Source organism: Oncorhynchus gorbuscha, unplaced genomic scaffold, assembly GCF_021184085.1.
Source record: "Oncorhynchus gorbuscha isolate QuinsamMale2020 ecotype Even-year unplaced genomic scaffold, OgorEven_v1.0 Un_scaffold_6591, whole genome shotgun sequence".
Lineage (NCBI taxonomy): Eukaryota > Metazoa > Chordata > Actinopteri > Salmoniformes > Salmonidae > Oncorhynchus > Oncorhynchus gorbuscha.
In genome coordinates, this window is record NW_025750154.1 from 1 (window position 1) to 20,542 (window position 20,542).

General features: G+C 44.0%; 1 protein-coding gene across 1 annotated transcript; it reads right to left on the reverse strand.

Moving 5' to 3' along the window:
- Positions 1-142: 142 nt before the first annotated feature.
- Positions 143-19,091, reverse strand: LOC124029499 (collagen alpha-2(V) chain-like; the record flags this gene model as incomplete). Its single annotated transcript, XM_046341188.1, is given in 23 exon segments — positions 143-1,089; positions 5,450-5,692; positions 6,049-6,245; positions 6,494-6,899; positions 7,360-7,467; positions 7,562-7,615; positions 7,765-7,872; positions 13,984-14,037; positions 14,600-14,707; positions 15,049-15,102; positions 15,323-15,430; positions 15,597-15,704; positions 15,870-16,031; positions 16,173-16,226; positions 16,420-16,613; positions 16,779-16,792; positions 16,918-16,950; positions 17,110-17,162; positions 17,603-17,656; positions 17,954-18,007; positions 18,185-18,292; positions 18,458-18,556; positions 19,047-19,091. Coding segments are annotated over 23 exon segments (2,565 nt in total), but the record flags the coding sequence as incomplete, so codon positions are not given.
- Positions 19,092-20,542: the final 1,451 nt, after the last annotated feature.

Here is a 20,542-nt window from a genome sequence, read left to right on the forward strand (position 1 = left end):
CACCTTCTGAAATTGCTAAAGAAATATAAATATTATGTCCCCCCCCACTTCTAAACTCAAAGTTGCGCCCCTGTGTAATTCAAACACTTATTAAATGGGAAGATATTTGTTTTATTCATCTTGACCTGAACCTTAAACCAGATTGACTGAAAAGGGCACGAGATTCATTTTATTGGGTGTAACACCATCAGTCGACAGAAGAAAATATCATAATATCAGTAATAAACAGGCATAATAAACGTGTTGACATTCTTATGTTGCATTTACATTAGAAAAAGGAATACAATTGTTGTTGTTTTGTCTCTACATCAAGTGCCAGTATATCTATTTAGTGGCATTCACTGAGAAACTGGTAAAGAAATGTATGATGGAACGTCGTACAACACTGACACTTAAGCTCCATGAATTGTCATGTTTTCAACAAGCTGAAACCTTCAGGCCCTGAAACACCATTATGATACAATCTTCTTAATACAATTCACCTGCATTCCTCAACAGTAATTACTACCAGCACCATTGCACTAACAACTTTAGTTGTTTCTTGGAAAGAAGCAATAAATATTTTAGTAGCACTGTAGTTTCTCCGCCCTGCCTTTATGTACAAAGCTGATTGCTTCAGCAGGTAGTCCAAGAGTCTTGGGAATGTTTAACCCTTTGGAGGAGAATGGACAACAACATTCCTACCGATTCTAATGGATGACATCACAAGGGGTTGTTGTTCATTATTAGTTATCGAACTGAAACCTAATTCTTCGAGGGGCAATCATTTAAATGAGTGATATATAGCCATTGATTCTTTAAGGATGTAACTTAAAAGTGAGTGCTGTTTTGTTGTCTGAAATCCAGATTGCCTCTTGGAACAGGATTGAGGATGGCGTTCTAAAAAAAATCACTCCTCATAAGGTTAAATAAATCCATCCATCCGTCCCATGTGTGTTGGGTTTAGGAGAAACACACAGGGCCGATGTCCAGGCCAAACTCCTGATCCTCCTTGCCTATGTCCATGGGGGCCAAGTCTACGATAGGTAGTCTGGCTGGCGTCTGAGTTCTGTACTCAATCACAGTCTTGCCCCAGTCTCCATTCGATTTCTGCAGACACAGGAGAAGAAGACATACTGTAGCTATACCTCTGAATTCAACTCATTGTCCTATACAACATAAACAAGTAAACAATAGGACAGAACCACATAATCAGATGATGATGAAGGCATACATGTATGAAAGCTTGTATACTTATTGTAAATGTATGTAGTTCTGTCCTTGTGATGTCTCTTAATGTTCTGTATTATATGATGTTTGGACCCCAGGAAGAGTAGCTGCTACTTTAGCACTAGTTCATTGTACAATACTAAATACTAAAAGACAGGGTGGGTGGGCTTTTGTTCCCACTTCCCAGACCAACTTTGCACACCTGATTCAAACATTCAACAATGCATGTAGGTGGATGGTTGGGTGGGGGCGGGCAGGTGGGCGGGTAGGTAGGTAGGCAGGCAGGTAGGTATAGATGGGTAGTAGGGCTGTGGCGATCATGACATTTTTTCAATCACCGAGTGGTGAGTTTTAAAAACACATACTGTTTTTATATTTTTTTTAATGTGATTTTCGATTGCATTTGCATTAATGTCAGAGTGGTTGGAGGGACAATAGAGCCCTGAGTACCAGACAATTAGGAACTGATGGATGGACAATAGAGCCCTGAGTACCAGACCATTACGACCTGATGGAGGGACAATAGAGCCCTGAGTACCAGACCATTAGGACCTTATGGAGGGACATTAGAGCCCTGAGTACTAGACCATTAGGACCTGATGGAGGGACAATAGAACCCTGAGTACCAGACCCACCTTATGGAGGGACATTAGAGCCCTGAGTACCAGATTGGAGATGGACAATAGAGCCCTGAGTACCAGACCATTAGAACCTGATGGAGAGACAATAGAGCCCTGAGTACCAGACCATTAGGATCTGATGGAGGGACAATAGAGCCCTGAGTACCAGGCCATTAGCGATTAGGACGTGATGATAGTTAGCGAGTTGGGTACTCCTAATGCATTTCCAGAGTGCATAAGAGAATATTACCATGACTCAACAGTCAAGCTGAATTTTACTGCTGTCATGACTGCCGGTGTGGCGGTAATAGGGCCACCGCAACAGCCATAGTAGGTAGGTAGGTGCACTATATACATAAGTATGTGGACACCCCTTCAAATTTGTGGATTCGTCTATTTCAGCCAAACCCATTGCTGACAGGTGTATAAAATCGAGGACAGAGCCATGCAATCTCCATAGACAAACATTGGCAGCAGAATGGACTTACTGAAGAGCTCAGTGACTTTCAACATGGCACCACCTTTCTGACAAGTCAGCTCATCCAATTTCTGCCTTGATAGAGCTCCCCCGGTCAACTTTAAGTGCTGTTATTGTGAAGTGAAAACGTCTAGGAGCAACAACGGCTCAGCCATGAAGTGGTAGGCCAAACAAACTTACAGAACGGGACTGCCGAGTGCTGAAGCGCGTAACGCGTAAAAATTGTCTGTCCTCGGTTGAAACACTCAAACTGCCTCTGAAAGCAATGTCAGCACAAGAACTGTTCGTTGGCAGCTTCATGAAATGGGTTTCCATGGCCTAGCAGCCGCACATAAGCCTGAGATCACCATGCGCAATGCCAAGCGTCGGCTGGAGTGGTGTAAAGCTCACCGCCATTGGACTCTGGAGCAGTCCGACGGACGAATCTGGGTTTGGCGGATGCCAGGAGCGCACTACCTGCCCCAATGCATAGTGCCAACTGTAATGTTTGGTGGAGGGAAAATAATGGTCTCAGGCTGTTTTTCATGGTTTGGGCTAGGCCTTTTAGTTCCAGTGAAGGGAAATCTTAACACTATAGTATACACAGACATTCTAGACAATTCTGTGCTTACAACTTCTTGGCAACAGTATGGGGAAGGCCCTTTACTGTTTCAGTATGACAATGCCCCTGTGCACAAAGCAAGGTCCATACAGAAATGGTTTGTCGAGATCGGTGTGGAAGAACCTGACTGGCCTGCACAGATCCCTGACCTCAACCCTATCAAACACCTTTGGGATGAATTGGAACGTCGACTGCGAGCCAGGCCTAATCGCCCAACACCAGCACCCAACCTCACTAATGCTCTCGTGGCTGAATGGAAGCAAGTCCCCGCAGTGATGTTCCAATATCGTGGAAAGCCTTCCCAAAAGAGTGGAGGCTGTTATAGCAGCAAAGGGGGACCAACTCCATATTAATGCCCAGGATTTTGGAATGAGATGTTCAACGAGCAGGTGTCCACATACTTTTGTAGATGTAGGTATAGGTAGGTAGGTAGGTAGGCAGGCAGGTAGGTAGGTATACTGTAGGTAGAAGTAGGTATTGATAGGTAGGTATAGTGTAGGTAGAAATACTGTAGGTATAAGTAGGTATAGGTAGGTATCCTGTAGGTAAAAGTAGGTGTAGGTAGGTACAGTAGGCATACTGTAGGTAGAAGTACACCACTGGTCAAAAGTTTTAGAACACCTACCCATTCAAGGGTTTTTCTTTATTTTACTGTTTTCTACATTGTAGAATAATACTGAAGACGTCAAAACTATGAAATAACACATATAGAAACATGTAGTACCAAAAAAAGTGTTACACAAATAAAAATATATTTGAGATTTGAGATTCTCCAAATAGCCAATCTTTGCCTTTATGACAGCTTTGCACACTCTTGGCATTCTCTCAACCAGCTTCACCTGGAATGCTTTTCCACCAGTCTTCAATGAGTTCCCATATATGCTGAGCACTTGTAGCTGCTTTTCTTTCACTCTACGGTCCGACTCATCCAAAACCATCTCAATTTGATTGAGGTTGAGTGATTGTGGAGGCCAGGTTATCTGATGCAGCACTCCATCACTCTACTTCTTGGTAAAATTGCCCTTACACAGCCTGGAGGTGTGTTGGGTCATAGCCCTGTTGAAAAACAAATGATAGTCCCACTAAGCCCAAACCAGATGCGATGGCGTATCACTGTAGAATGCTGTGGTAGCCATGCTGGTTAGGTGTGACTTATATTCTAAATAAATCACAGACAGTGTCACCAGAAAAGCACCCCCACACCATAACACCTCCTCCTCCATGCTTTACGGTGGGAAATACATTGGGCGGCAGGGCAGCCTAGTTGTTAGAGCGTTGGACTATTAACCGGAAGGTTGCCAGTTCAAATCCCCGAGCTGACAAGATACATATATGCCTGAACAGGCAGTTAACCCACTGTTCCTAGGTCGTCATTGAAAATAAGAATTTGTTCTTAACTGACTTGCCTAGTTAAATAAAGGTAAAAACATATGTGGAGATCTGTTCACCTGCATCTCACAATGATACAGCTGTTGGAACCAAAAATCTCAAATTTGCACTCCCAACCAAAGGACAAGTTTCCACCGGTCTAATGTCCATTGCTTATGTTTCTTGGACCAAGCAAGTCTTTTCTTATTACTGGTGTTTTTAGTAGGGGTTTCTTTGCAGTAATTTGACCATGAAGGACTGATTCACACAGTCTCCTCTGAACAGTTGATGTTGAGATGTGTCTGTTACTTGAACTCTATGAAGCATGTATTTGGGCTTCAATTTCTGTGGTTGGTAACTCTAATGAACTTATCCTCTGCAGCAGAAGTAACTCTGGGTCTTCCATTCCTGTGGAGATCCTCATGAGAGCCAGTTTCATCATAGCGCTTGATAGTTTTTACGACGCACTTAAAAAAACATTTGAAGTTCTTAAAATGTTCCGTATTGTCTGAAATTCATGTCTTAAAGTAATGATGAACTGTCATTTCTCTTTGCTTATTTGAGCTGTTCTTGCCATAATATTGACTTGGTATTTTACCAAACAGGGCTATCTTCTGTCTACCCCCCTAACTCTGGGTCTTCCTTTCCTGTGTCGATCCTCATGAGAGTCAACCCTACCTTGTCACAACACAACTGATTGGCTCAAACTCATTAAGAAGGAAAGAAATTCCACAAATTATCTTTTAACATGGCACACCTATTAATTGAAATGCATTCCAGGTGACTCTCTCGTGATGCTGGTTGAGAGAATGCCAAGAGTGTGCAACGCTGTCATCAAGGCAAAGGGTGGCTATTTAACACTTTTTTGGTTACAACATGATTCCATGTGTGTTATTTCATAGTTTTGATGTCTTCACTATTATTCTGCAATGTAGATACTCATAAAAAATTTAAGAAAACCCTTGAATGAGTAGCTGTTCTAAAACTTTTGACCGGTAGTATAGGTAGGTAGGTAGGTAGGTAGGTAGGTAGGTAGGAAGTTAGGTAGGTAGGTATACTGTAGGTAGAAGTAGGTATAGGTAGGTAGGCGGGCAGGCAGGTATAGGTAGGTAGGCATACTGTACTGCAGGTATAGGTAGGTAGGTACTGTAGGTAGGTAGTTAGGTGACTTACGGAGCAGCCATCCTCCAGGACAGTGTATCTGAGGCGGGAGTTGCCCTGAACCTTGACCTCCTGTCCATTGGAGCCCTTGAGGATCAGAGCCTTCTTCAGGTTGCCTGTGGCTCCGTCATTCACGGCCACGCTGTTCTTGCAGTGGTAGGTGACATTCTGGACGCCCTCCTTAGAAAGCAGGCGGATCAGCCTAATCTGAATGGTTACGGCGTTGGGCAGCTCCTCCTTGTTGCCGTAGCTAAACTGGAATCAGAAGTTTATTGAAAAAAAGTATTTCACAGGGACACTATTGTACAATAATTAGCATTTCAGTTTTTACATCAATGTTAGAGAAATACACCTGGAAGTGTAACAGTTTTTCACAAACATCTCCAGCTATTTTTCTGACAGAAAGAAGTCTTCCATTGCTATATAATCAAGGCAGCAGAGGATGTATGTTTTTAAAGCAGTATTGTGCTTGGTGAATTTAATCTACAGTATGGTAGCTGGTTTATTCATAGAAGCAGTTGGCCGCTTTAGAGGTATCCACAGTGTAAAGTTATCCTCTATATACTACTTGCGTTCATTGAATAGACATCGGGTATATTTTATATACTCACTTTAGTTCCTCCATTCATATTTGCTCCAAACCAGACAGGTTTGCTGGCAGTGGGAGTGGATTTGGTCCACCATGTTTTGCGAGGGATGCTGGCTGAGATGGGGTGGGCTGAGATGCAGGTCTCACCAGTCTCCATGTTGCAGAACACCTTGATAACATCCTTGGTACTGCCCTGGTTGGGGTCCAGCCAGTAGTCTCCTGGATATGGAAAGACCAAGTATCAGATCATACAGTAGATACATATCAGCTACCTCATCATCCATTAGACACACGGACTCCACTTGTCAATAAAGTTAATATCACCTAACGAGTATATCCATCCATTAATTCATCTATAACACCCTAACTACGTCGCAGCAAATCAAAAGCTTAAGTAAAGAATAGGCAAGACAAAAAGCAGTTAAAAACAAGAGAAGAAGACAATCTGTGGTGAAAAGTGGACCTACCTGTCTTTTTAAGGGGGTGGCACTGCTTGATGTCCTGGCAGGTTTTGGCGGGGTTGGCCTGGCTGCCATCGGGACACTTCATGTTCTGCAGGTTTCCACTGAGGCTCTTCAGCGTGATCTGGACGCTCTGGTCTGCCCCGAGGATGGTGGAGGCATTATTGGGACGCGCCTCATCGTCGTTGAACTCTGGAGGGGGATGGGGGCCAGAGTCGTCCCAGTTGGACTCTGGAGGAGGTTGAGGGGGGGCTGATTCATCCCCGTTAAACTCTGGGGGTGGAGGTGGTCCATCCTGGTCCTCGCCGTAGTCGTAGTCAAAGGAGCTGCTGAAGCCGAACATATCAGCCCCAGCAGTGGGAGGGCCAGGCGTCCCTGGGGGACCAGGGGGACCAGCATCCCCAGGAGGCCCCTGGGAAAGAGGAGTGAAGTCAAGAAACAGGTATGTTACTGTCCTTTGATATGCCATGTCTGCTTGTTGACTTTCTTTGCTTTAGAAACACTGAATGTGTCACAGGTATGACTTATTTGCATTAGAAACACTGAATGTGTCACAGGTATGACTTATTTGCATTAGAAACACTGAATGTGTCACAGGTATGACTTATTTGCTTTAGAAACACTGAATGTGTCACAGGTATGACTTATTTGCTTTAGAAACACTGAATGTGTCACAGGTATGACTTATTTGCTTTAGAAACACTGAATGTGTCACAGGTATGACTTATTTGCGTGCTTAATCTAACAAGCAATTCTATTGGAGAAGCAATTTATCAACACCCAAAGCCTGGTTTGTTCTGACATCCATTTGAAAGTCATAGCGCATCCAACCAGCATAATGACAACAGAACCACTAGTCTCTAACGTCTCACCTGAGGTCCGATGTCTCCACTGGTTCCTCTTGATCCAGGAGATCCCATGGGCCCGGTCAGCCCGATTTGTCCATCACCTCCTGCGGGGCCAACCACACCAGGGGGCCCCTGATGAGAAACACAATAGGATTTATAAAGGGAAACAAACACACACAAATGGACCATTATACTGAGGCATTGACAGCTTATTCAGTGTACTTACTCTGTGTCCAGTAGGTCCTACAATTCCTCGAGCTCCAACATCCCCAGATTGTCCCTACAAACAGAAGGCCATTGATTAACCTGTTATTGGCTGACATAATTAATAATAAAAGCATTTCATTGATTTTGCCAAGTTAATAAGATTTTCCATAAATTAAATGACAGATTATGCCTTTTAATGGTGCTTGGGCAGTTTTTACTCACAGTTGTCCCAGGTAAGCCTTGCAATCCAGTGAAGCCTCTGTGGCCTTTCTGCCCTCTCTCTCCTTGGTCTCCTTTGGCTCCCCTGTCTCCCTGTGGCCCTTGAGGCCCCTAGGATAAAAAAAAAAAAAACATGAACATTTGCTGTAAATTACTGTGAGCAGATTTATCCAGATCAACACTCATTGAGACTAATACAACATGAGTTTACTGGTCTGTCAATAGATACAGGTTCCTGTGTCAGTAGCATAGGTTCATGTTAATGCTGGACACCAATATTGAGAATTCAATATGATTTCGATATCGTTTGATATTGATATCGATATGAGCAAGGCATATCATGATAGCGGTTCTGTAGGCACAGAACCCTCTCACAGGCTCTTTAGTATACTTCACTGCCTGTTGATGGGCGATCAAGTCGTCAATGACTCCAACCCCCCAAGCCATAGACTATGGCTACTACTATGGCTACTACTACGACTTCTCTGCTGCCGCACGGCAAGAGACACTGGTGCATCAAGTCTGAAACCAACAGGCTCTTGAACAGCTTCTATCCCCAAACAATACGACTGATAAATAGCTAACAAAATAGCTACACAGACAATCTGAGTTAACTCTGTATCTTTATTGACCTTTTATTTCAATCTTTCCACTGTCTGACACACTCACACTCACTGTCACTCCAACACACACTCACACTCACTGTCACTCCAACACACTCACACTCACTGTCACTCCAACACACACTCACACTCACTGTCACTCCAACACACACTCACACTCACTCATTCCAACACAACACACTCACACTCACTGTCACTCCAACACACACTCACACTCACTGTCACTCCACACACACTCACACTCACTGTCACTCCAACACACACTCACACTCACTGTCACTCCAACACACACTCACACTCACTGTCACTCCAACACACACTCACACTCACTGTCACTCCAACACACACTCACATTCCAACACACACTCACACTCACTGTCACTCCAACACACACTCACACTCACTGTCACTCCAACACACACTCACACTCACTGTCACTCCAACACACACTCACACTCACTGTCACTCCAACACACACTCACACTCACTGTCACTCCAACACACACTCACACTCACTGTCACTCCAACACACACTCACACTCACTGTCACTCCAACACACACTCACACTCACTGTCACTCCAACACACACTCACTGTCACTCCAACACACACTCACTGTCACTCCAACACACACTCACACTCACTGTCACTCCAACACACACTCACACTCACTGTCACTCCAACACACACTCACACTCACTGTCACTGACTTTTTAAATATTTCCTGTATACAGTAGAGATAGCTTACTTAATTTATTGTGTATATCATATTTGTTATTCTTATTTCCAGTGTGTGTTTTTTCCCCTAGTAATACATTGTTATTGATTATTGCACTGTTGAGTTTGCAAGACAGACTTTTCACTGCATGCAACAAAACTTGGAACAGGCTTCCCATTGTATTCGAACTGGTTGGGTAGGTTAGAACCACGGGCAATCAGCAAGCAGCTGTCTGAACCGCACAAAGCCTTGGAAGTGCAATGTTATTCAACTGTTTCGATGCTATTCATTCAAACCGATATGATACCAATATTGGTTCGGGAAAAAAGTAAACAGATTTTGCATATCACTAGTTTATACAGTATGTACTAATCAACAGGCATACTACTACCACTAGTAGTGTACTCTACTTCATCAACAGACATACTACTACCACTAGTAGTGTACACTACTTCATCAACAGACATACTACTACCACTAGTAGTGTACACTACTTCATCAACAGGCATACTACTACCACTAGTAGTGTACTCTACCTCATCAACAGGCATACTACTACCACTAGTAGTGTACTCTACTTCATCAACAGGCATACTACTTCCACTAGTAGTGTACACTACTTCATCAACAGGCATACTACTACCACTAGTAGTGTACTCTACGTCATCAACAGTCATACTACTTCCACTAGTAGTGTACTCTACATCAACAGGCATACTACTACCCCTAGTAGTGTCTACTTCATCAACAGGCATACTACTACCACTAGTAGTGTCACTCTACCTCATCAACAGGCATACTACTACCACTAGTAGTGTACTACTTCATCACACAGGCATACTACTACCACTAGTAGTGTACTCTACTTCATCAACAGGCATACTACTACCACTAGTAGTGTACTCTACGTCATCAACAGGCATACTACTTCCACTAGTAGTGTACTCACTTCATCAACAGGCATACTACTACCACTAGTAGTGTACTCACTTCATCAACAGGCATACTACTACCACTAGTAGTGTACTCTACCTCATCAACAGGCATACTACTACCACTAGTAGTGTACTCTACTTCATCAACAGGCATACTACACCACTAGTAGTGTACTCTACTTCATCAACAGGCATACTACTACCACTAGTAGTGTACTCTACCTCATCAACAGGCATACTACTACCACTAGTAGTGTACTCTACTTCATCAACAGGCATACTACTTCCACTCAGTGTACACTACTTCATCAACAGGCATACTACTACCACTAGTAGTGTACTCTACTTCATCAACAGGCATACTACTTCCACTAGTAGTGTACACTACTTCATCAACAGGCATACTACTACCACTAGTAGTGTACTCTACGTCATCAACAGTCATACTACTACCACTAGTAGTGTACTCTACGTCATCAACAGTCATACTACTTCCACTAGTAGTGTACTCTACTTCATCAACAGGCATACTACTACCCCTAGTAGTGTACTCTACTTCATCAACAGGCATACTACTACCACTAGTAGTGTACTCTACTTCATCAACAGGCATACTACTACCACTAGTAGTGTACACTACTTCATCAACAGACATACTACTACCACTAGTAGTGTACACTACTTCATCAACAGGCATACTACTACCACTAGTAGTGTACTCTACCTCATCAACAGGCATACTACTACCACTAGTAGTGTACTCTACTTCATCAACAGGCATACTACTTCCACTAGTAGTGTACACTACTTCATCAACAGGCATACTACTACCACTAGTAGTGTACTCTACGTCATCAACAGTCATACTACTTCCACTAGTAGTGTACTCTACTTCATCAACAGGCATACTACTACCCCTAGTAGTGTACTCTACTTCATCAACAGGCATACTACTACCACTAGTAGTGTACTCTACCTCATCAACAGGCATACTACTACCACTAGTAGTGTACTCTACTTCATCAACAGGCATACTACTACCACTAGTAGTGTACTCTACTTCATCAACAGGCATACTACTACCACTAGTAGTGTACACTACTTCATCAACAGGCATACTACTACCACTAGTAGTGTACTCTACCTCATCAACAGGCATACTACTACCACTAGTAGTGTACTCTACTTCATCAACAGGCATACTACTACCACTAGTAGTGTACACTACTTCATCAACAGGCATACTACTACCACTAGTAGTGTACTCTACGTCATCAACAGGCATACTACTTCCACTAGTAGTGTACTCTACTTCATCAACAGGCATACTACTACCCCTAGTAGTGTACTCTACTTCATCAACAGGCATACTACTACCACTAGTAGTGTACTCTACCTCATCAACAGGCATACTACTACCACTAGTAGTGTACTCTACTTCATCAACAGGCATACTACTACCACTAGTAGTGTACTCTACTTCATCAACAGGCATACTACTACCACTAGTAGTGTACTCTACTTCATCAACAGGCATACTACTACCCCTAGTAGTGTACTCTACTTCATCAACAGGCATAATACTACCACTAGTAGTGTACTCTACTTCATCAACAGGCATAATACTACCACTAGTAGTGTACTCTACCTCATCAACAGGCATACTACTTCCACTAGTAGTGTACTCTACTTCATCAACAGGCATACTACTACCACTAGTAGTGTACTCTACTTCATCAACAGGCATACTACTACCACTAGTAGTGTACTCTACTTCATCAACAGGCATACTACCACCACTAGTAGTGTACTCTACCTCATCAACAGGCATACTACTACCACTAGTAGTGTACTCTACTTCATCAACAGGCATACTACTACCACTAGTAGTGTACTCTACCTCATCAACAGGCATACTACTACCACTAGTAGTGTACTCTACTTCATCAACAGGCATACTACTACCACTAGTAGTGTACTCTACGTCATCAACAGGCATACTACTTCCACTAGTAGTGTACTCTACTTCATCAACAGGTATACTACTACCACTAGTAGTGTACTCTACTTCATCAACAGGCATACTACTACCACTAGTAGTGTACTCTACCTCATCAACAGGCATACTACTACCACTAGTAGTGTACTCTACTTCATCAACAGGCATACTACTACCACTAGTAGTGTACTCTACTTCATCAACAGGCATACTACTACCACTAGTAGTGTACTCTACTTCATCAACAGGCATACTACTACCACTAGTAGTGTACTCTACTTCATCAACAGACATACTACTACCACTAGTAGTGTACTCTACTTCATCAACAGGCATACTACTACCACTAGTAGTGTACTCTACGTCATCAACAGGCATACTACTTCCACTAGTAGTGTACTCTACTTCATCAACAGGCATACTACTACCCCTAGTAGTGTACTCTACTTCATCAACAGGCATACTACTACCACTAGTAGTGTACTCTACGTCATCAACAGGCATACTACTACCACTAGTAGTGTACTCTACGTCATCAACAGGCATACTACTTCCACTAGTAGTGTACTCTACTTCATCAACAGGCATACTACTACCCCTAGTAGTGTACTCTACTTCATCAACAGGCATACTACTACCACTAGTAGTGTACTCTACCTCATCAACAGGCATACTACTACCACTAGTAGTGTACTCTACCTCATCAACAGGCATACTACTACCACTAGTAGTGTACTCTACCTCATCAACAGGCATACTACTACCACTAGTAGTGTACTCTACTTCATCAACAGGCATACTACTACCACTAGTAGTGTACTCTACTTCATCAACAGGCATACTACTACCACTAGTAGTGTACTCTACCTCATCAACAGGCATACTACTACCACTAGTAGTGTACTCTACTTCATCAACAGGCATACTACTACCACTAGTAGTGTACTCTACTTCATCAACAGGCATACTACTACCACTAGTAGTGTACTCTACCTCATCAACAGGCATACTACTACCACTAGTAGTGTACTCTACTTCATCAACAGGCATACTACTACCTCTAGTAGTGTACTCTACTTCATCAACAGGCATACTACTACCACTAGTAGTGTACCCTACTTCATCAACAGGCATACTACTACCACTAGTAGTGTACACTACTTCATCAACAGGCATACTACTTCCACTAGTAGTGTACTCTACCTCATCAACAGGCATACTACTTCCACTAGTAGTGTACTCTACCTCATCAACAGGCATACTACTTCCACTAGTAGTGTGCTCTACCTCATCAACAGGCATACTACTTCCACTAGTAGTGTACTCTACTTCATCAACAGGCATACTACTACCACTAGTAGTGTACTCTACTTCATCAACAGGCATAATACTACCACTAGTAGTGTACTCTACCTCATCAACAGGCATACTACTACCACTAGTAGTGTACTCTACCTCATCAACAGGCATACTACTACCACTAGTAGTGTACTCTACTTCATCAACAGGCATACTACTACCACTAGTAGTGTACTCTACTTCATCAACAGGCATACTACTACCACTAGTAGTGTACTCTACTTCATCAACAGGCATACTACTACCACTAGTAGTGTACTCTACTTCATCAACAGGCATAATACTACCACTAGTAGTGTACTCTACCTCATCAACAGGCATACTACTACCACTAGTAGTGTACTCTACTTCATCAACAGGCATACTACTACCACTAGTAGTGTACTCTACTTCATCAACAGGCATACTACTACCACTAGTAGTGTACTCTACCTCATCAACAGGCATACTACTTCCACTAGTAGTGTACTCTACTTCATCAACAGGCATACTACTACCACTAGTAGTGTACACTACTTCATCAACAGGCATACTACTACCACTAGTAGTGTACTTATTTCATAGGAAATGTAAGAGAGGTGTTCTTACCAGCTTCCCCCGGATCCCTGATTGTCCCTGGGGTCCTGGAGGCCCTCTAGCACCCTAGTGTTGAAAAACAAAAAAACAATGTCAAGGGAAATCAAATCAAACAACCTGAAATGAGTTTACTACCAACCTGGTCACATCTACTCAGATTATGACAGCTCTTAACCCTGAAACGTTACATTTTTACATTTAGTCATTTAGCCGACTCCCTTATCCAGAGAAGACAGGAGTGAGTTACAGTAGTAGTGAGTTACAGTAGTGAGTTACAGTAGTGAGTTACAGTAGTGAGTTACAGGAGTGAGTTACAGTAGTGAGTTACAGTAGTGAGTTACAGGAGTGAGTTACAGTAGTGAGTTACAGTAGTGAGTTACAGTAGTGAGTTACAGGAGTGAGTTACAGTAGTGAGTTACAGTAGTGAGTTACAGGAGTGAGTTACAGTAGTGAGTTACAGTAGTGAGTTACAGTAGTGAGTTACAGTAGTGAGTGCAGACATTTTCGTACTGGGTTTTGACCTCGAACACTGTAGACTCCTATGACCTCTAACGCCATAAGGGTCTACAGTCATGTCTCAAGGCTAGAAGGCTCTGAACGTTGGTGTGGCAAAGTCCAGATTACTCACATTGTCTCCTCTCTTCCCAGGGACTCCAGAGGTGCCGACTGGACCAACAGAGCCATGAAGCCCAGGAGTTCCAGCAAGACCCTCAGCACCAGGATTCCCTCTATCTCCCTACAGACAGACAGACAGACAGACAGACAGACAGACAGACAGACAGACAGACAGACAGACAGACAGACAGACAGACAGACAGACAGACAGACAGACAGACAGACAGACAGACAGACAGACAGACAGACAGACAGACAGACAGACAGACAGACAGACAGACAGACAGACAGACAGACAGACAGACAGACAGACAGACAGACAGACAGACAGACAGACAGACAGACAGACAGACAGACAGACAGACAGACAGACACAGAACGACAGACAGACACATTTTCTGGTGAAATGGTTTGATCATACATTTCCATAAAGTTTCTTGTCCATCTGTAGTTGTGTCTTACCCTGGCTCCTATAAGTCCATCCTTGCCAGGTACCCCATCAGACCCAGCATTCCCCTGTAAAGACAGATTGCTGCATTAAGTTTACCTGTGCTGTATATTACAGTATCCTTCTGTTACAGTAAAGACCTGCTTTTCAGGGGAACTATTATAATTCCCACATGAATGAAAGGTGTGTATGTGAGTATGTTTTAATCCACAGTTGGTTTTTAATGGATATGTGTTCAATGAACCCACAGACAGAACAGTCATGGGTCAATTAAGTGGAAACACATACCGTAAGACCAAGGTCCCCTCTTGGTCCGGTTGTCCCTGGTAACCCGACTGCACCGACAGCACCCTTGCCTCCCCGAGTTCCGGGGGCACCTGATTTTCCGGGTGCACCCTGGGAAAATAAGTGTGACATCACTGGTCAGGACACAAATGGAAAGTGTATGAGCGTCCTGTATATCTGACTGAGTCTTGGATTGGGACTCTGTTCAGTGTATAATGATACTACTCTCAAGGCTATAGAAATGAATGGTGAATGTGAACTTGAGTTCCATACATACAGCAGTACCGGGGGGCCCAAACATCCCGCTCTCTCCTCTGACTCCAGGTATGCCCACAACACCTCGCTGTCCTGAGATACCTGGTGGTCCCGCCGGCCCATCAGGGCCCTGTCAGAAACAAAGACCATCCCATTGGCCAATGGTAACTTCAGATATTTCCTAGTCTAGCAAAAGAAGTATAGAGTAATGGAGGGTGGCAGAGAAGTCTCGCTCTGTAAACCACTCTGAACGATACAGCTACATTTTTTACTTCTGTAACTCTCTCATATTTACCCCTGGTCCATCCTCTCCAGGCTCTCCCTTGTCTCCTGGGGCACCTGCTGGGCCCGGGGCCCCCCTCTCTCCTACACGCCCAGGGCCTCCATTCTCGCCTCTAAGTCCCGGAGTACCTGCCTTCCCTGGGGTACCAATGTCTCCAGGCACCCCTACCTCACCCTGGAAGAGTGGAAAGACAACGTGAGTAATGGAATAACATATTTCACTATATTGCTCTGTGTTCTATTGTTTATGAAATAATTTATTGGTGATTTCATAGGTATAAAGTGATTTGATTGGTTGATAGTAGGATTAACTCACAACGGAGCCTGCTGGACCAACTCCCCCAGGGAATCCTGGGAAACCAGACCCACCCTGAAAATGAGATGAAATTCTTATCAGAAAATATCAACATACTGTACTACATATTCAGTGAATTCCCTGGAAAAGCATTCCTACTCTGTGCTGAGTAGCCATGATCAGGTCTATTTCTACAGTAAATACCATGGGGAAGTGTTTCTATGAATGCCTCAGCCTTTATACGTCACCCTCAGTACGACTCACTCACCGTGGCTCCTTGTGTTCCTCTGGCCCCCTTTAGTCCAGTCACACCATCAGGACCCTGGGAACCAAGTTTACCAGCTGTTCCCTGGAGTCCCTGTGCTCCAGCCTCACCCTTCTGACCCCTCTCTCCTGGTTCACCTTTGACCCCGGGTTGCCCATCGGGACCCTGCGACGAGTCGGACACAATGACCATGATTACTGGGCAGATTCATCGCCATGCAAAACGACTTCCAAGTCTCACCATGGGTATAGTTACTATGTGGTTATATGGAAATGGTTACTAACTTTGACCATTACTGAAATTTTGATTCAACATTATACAGGAGGATGTTTGCAGCGCAATCTGTTGGCTTGTAACAATACCAAGCCAAGGTTGACTAATTAACAGAACATCAAGGGACACAAGGCAACAGGGAAGGCGCCTGTCATAGCTGACACTATTGGGCGTGACAGATCCCCACATTGTTTGAAAGCCACTCACAGGAGACCCAGGAAATCCTACTGCACCGGTTGGACCAGGCTCCCCAGAAGCTCCCTATAACAGATGTTGGGTCAGAGGTCAGTACAGAGGTATAGGAGAACTATTAACAGTATATTGCAATTGTCTTTTTTTACTATGGGACAATTGTACACAATATAACTTACAGTATTTCACGTGTGTCAATAATTTAACAAAATGAATCGCAGTACTTACGGCCACTGCTCTCGCTCCTCGACGTCCAGGGGCCCTTTAGGGCCGGACTCTCCCTAAAACAAACACATATAATACATTGTCTGGGTATCTGTGGTAGGCACTGAGGCCTTAATATGGTGAGGTGTTCTCTGCTACAGTGTATGTTCATCTAGTCTGTCTGTCTAAGTGCTGTTGGTGACTGTATGCTGGATGCTCCTTTAGGGTCTAGGCAGGGTTACTGTTATTAAAGCACTATGTGACAACTGATGATGTAAAGAGGCCTTCATCAAATCAAATGTATTTATATAGCCCTTCGTACATCAGCTGATATCTCAAAGTGCTGTACAGAAACCCAGCCTAAAACCCCAAACAGCAAGCAATGCAGGTGTAAAAGCACGGATACATTTGAGTGAGTGAGTGAGTGAGTGAGTGAGTGAGTGAGTGAGTGAGTGAGTGAGTGAGTGAGTGAGTGAGTGAGTGAGTGAGTGAGTGAGTGAGTGAGTGAGTGCTTTACCTTATCACCATTGAGCCCAATGCCTCCTGTTGGTCCAACTGGACCAGGAAGTCCCTTCAAATGAAAAACAAACAGGATTTCAAATATTGGACAACTTGCTGTGAACAACTTACTATGGTTGTGAAACCAATGAAACTAGAAGGTGCATCAAAAGGTGACTCCACTCAACCCAGGGCCTAAAGCTGGTTATGATGACGTCACTACATTTTGACATATCATTCAACTTGAACCTAACAGAATTTAGTTATGGGTGACATTTTAAGATGTTATTTTTGCTTAAACCCTTGATGTAATCCATTTAGGTGACTCAGAAAGGTATGTGTAGACATGTATGTGTAAGGTAACACTCACCCCGGGCCCGTCGTTTCCAGCAGTACCCTCGGTTCCTTTCTCACCAACTGAACCCTAAGGAGAGAAGAGGGGTCAGCAGAACAGGACTGCAGAATGAACCCACCCAGTTATAAACATGGAATACACCACTCTGAAGGGTGACAACTTGTAGTTCCTTCTAGTGTCTTGGACTCTGGAGGTACTTTGTGTACTTAACCAAGTAATATTTTCCCCTCCAACACAGATACTTACCACATCTCCTTTAGGACCAGGAGAACCAGGGATACCCCTCTCCCCGGGCATCCCCTGCAGGCCTGCAGCTCCTATGTCCCCAACAGTTCCTTTAGTTCCAGACCCCCCCTGGGGGAAGAACACACACAGAGACAACTCTCATACCATGTTTGTGGGAAATAACATGGATCCATCGTGGAAGAGATATCATTTGACAACCTGGTTAAATGACTGAATGAATAAAGACACAAATAAATCAATCAATATTTGAAAGTGATGTGCTATAGTACTTACCTTTGGTCCCTCTGGTCCTGGCCCTCCTGAAACACCTTTGGGCCCCGGTAGTCCGTTAGTTCCCACATCACCTCTCTCTCCTGGGATGCCCCGCTCACCCTACGATACAATCATACAATCACCCACTGGTCAGCTACAAACAACTTCTTTACAGCACTGTATGTTATTGATGTTATCGTATCAGATGACTTGGATTTGAATCTTTATATAAATAGACCAAAAATGAAAGCATTGTCTGAGGATGGTGATGGACCATCTGACATTAAAAAAAGGGACAGTTTGATGAAAAAGCTTTACATAAAGACCAGGTCATGTGACAGGATTCACAAAAACACAGTGCCCTAGTTACAAACCTTATTTTACTGAAGATTAGGACTGAACTCAAACAAAACCGCATTTTGCCACACGATAGGTTTCCATTATGTATTAGGTAATTGTGTTTCTGTATTGAAAAAATATCAATATGTCACATGATTTCAGTTGGAAGATGCATTTTCTCTGCAGAGGGGCAGAGTTACTTTCCCTTATTGAGGGTTGTATTCAGATGTGCATCAAATGAATAGATAAATCAGCTATGAAGATGGCTTACCCTTGGCCCTGTGACACCAGCAGCCCCTCCCTCTCCAGCGATACCCTGGGAATGACAATACCAAACACATTTCATCAACACAACAGACAGGCTGTTTCAATTCTTCCACCTTCCTTACTGTCCAATCCCCTCTTCCACCTTCCTTACTGTCCAATCCCCTCTTCCACCTTCCTTACTGTCCAATCCCTCTTCCACCTTCCTTACTGTCCAATCCCCTCTTCCACCTTCCTTACTGTCCAATCCCCTCTTCCACCTTCCTTACTGTCCAATCCCCTCTTCCACCTTCCTTACTGTCCAATCCCCTCTTCCACCTTCCTTACTGTCCAATCCCCTCTTCCACCTTCCTTACTGTCCAATCCCCTCTTCCACCTTCATTACTGTCCAATCCCCTCTTCCACCTTCCTTACTGTCCAATCCCCTCTTCCACCTTCCTTACTGTCCAATCCCTCTTCCACCTTCCTTACTGTCCAATCCCCTCTTCCACCTTCCTTACTGTCCAATCCCCTCTTCCACCTTCATTACTGTCCAATCCCCTCTTCCACCTTCCTTACTGTCCAATCCCCTCTTCCACCTTCCTTACTGTCCAATCCCCTCTTCCACCTTCATTACTGTCCAATCCCCTCTTCCACCTTCCTTACTGTCCAATCCCCTCTTCCACCTTCCTTACTGTCCAATCCCCTCTTCCACCTTCCTTATTGTCCAATCCCCTCTTCCACCTTCCTTACTGTCCAATCCCCTCTTCCACCTTCATTACTGTCCAATCCCTCTTCCACCTTCCTTACTGTCCAGTCCCCTCTTCCACCTTCCTTACTGTCCAATCCCCTCTTCCACCTTCCTTACTGTCCAATCCCCTCTTCCACCTTCATTACTGTCCAATCCCCTCTTCCACCTTCCTTACTGTCCAATCCCTCTTCCACCTTCATTACTGTCCAATCCCCCTCTTCCACCTTCCTTACTGTCCAATCCCTCTTCCACCTTCCTTACTGTCCAGTCCCCTCTTCCACCTTCCTTACTGTCCAATCCCCTCTTCCACCTTCCTTACTGTCCAATCCCCCCTCTTCCACCTTCATTACTGTCCAATCCCCTCTTCACCTTCCTTACTGTCCAATCCCCTCTTCCACCTTCATTACTGTCCAATCCCCTCTTCCACCTTCCTTACTGTCCAATCCCCTCTTCCACCTTCCTTACTGTCCAATCCACCCCTCTTCCACCTTCCTTACTGTCCAATCCCCTCTTCCACCTTCCTTACTGTCCAATCCCCTCTTCCACCTTCATTACTGTCCAATCCCCTCTTCCACCTTCCTTACTGTCCAATCCCCTCTTCCACCTTCCTTACTGTCCAATCCCCTCTTCACCTTCCTTACTGTCCAATCCCCTCTTCCACCTTCATTACTGTCCAATCCCCCTCTTCCACCTTCCTTACTGTCCAATCCCCTCTTCCACCTTCCTTACTGTCCAATCCCTCTTCCACCTTCCTTACTGTCCAATCAATCCCC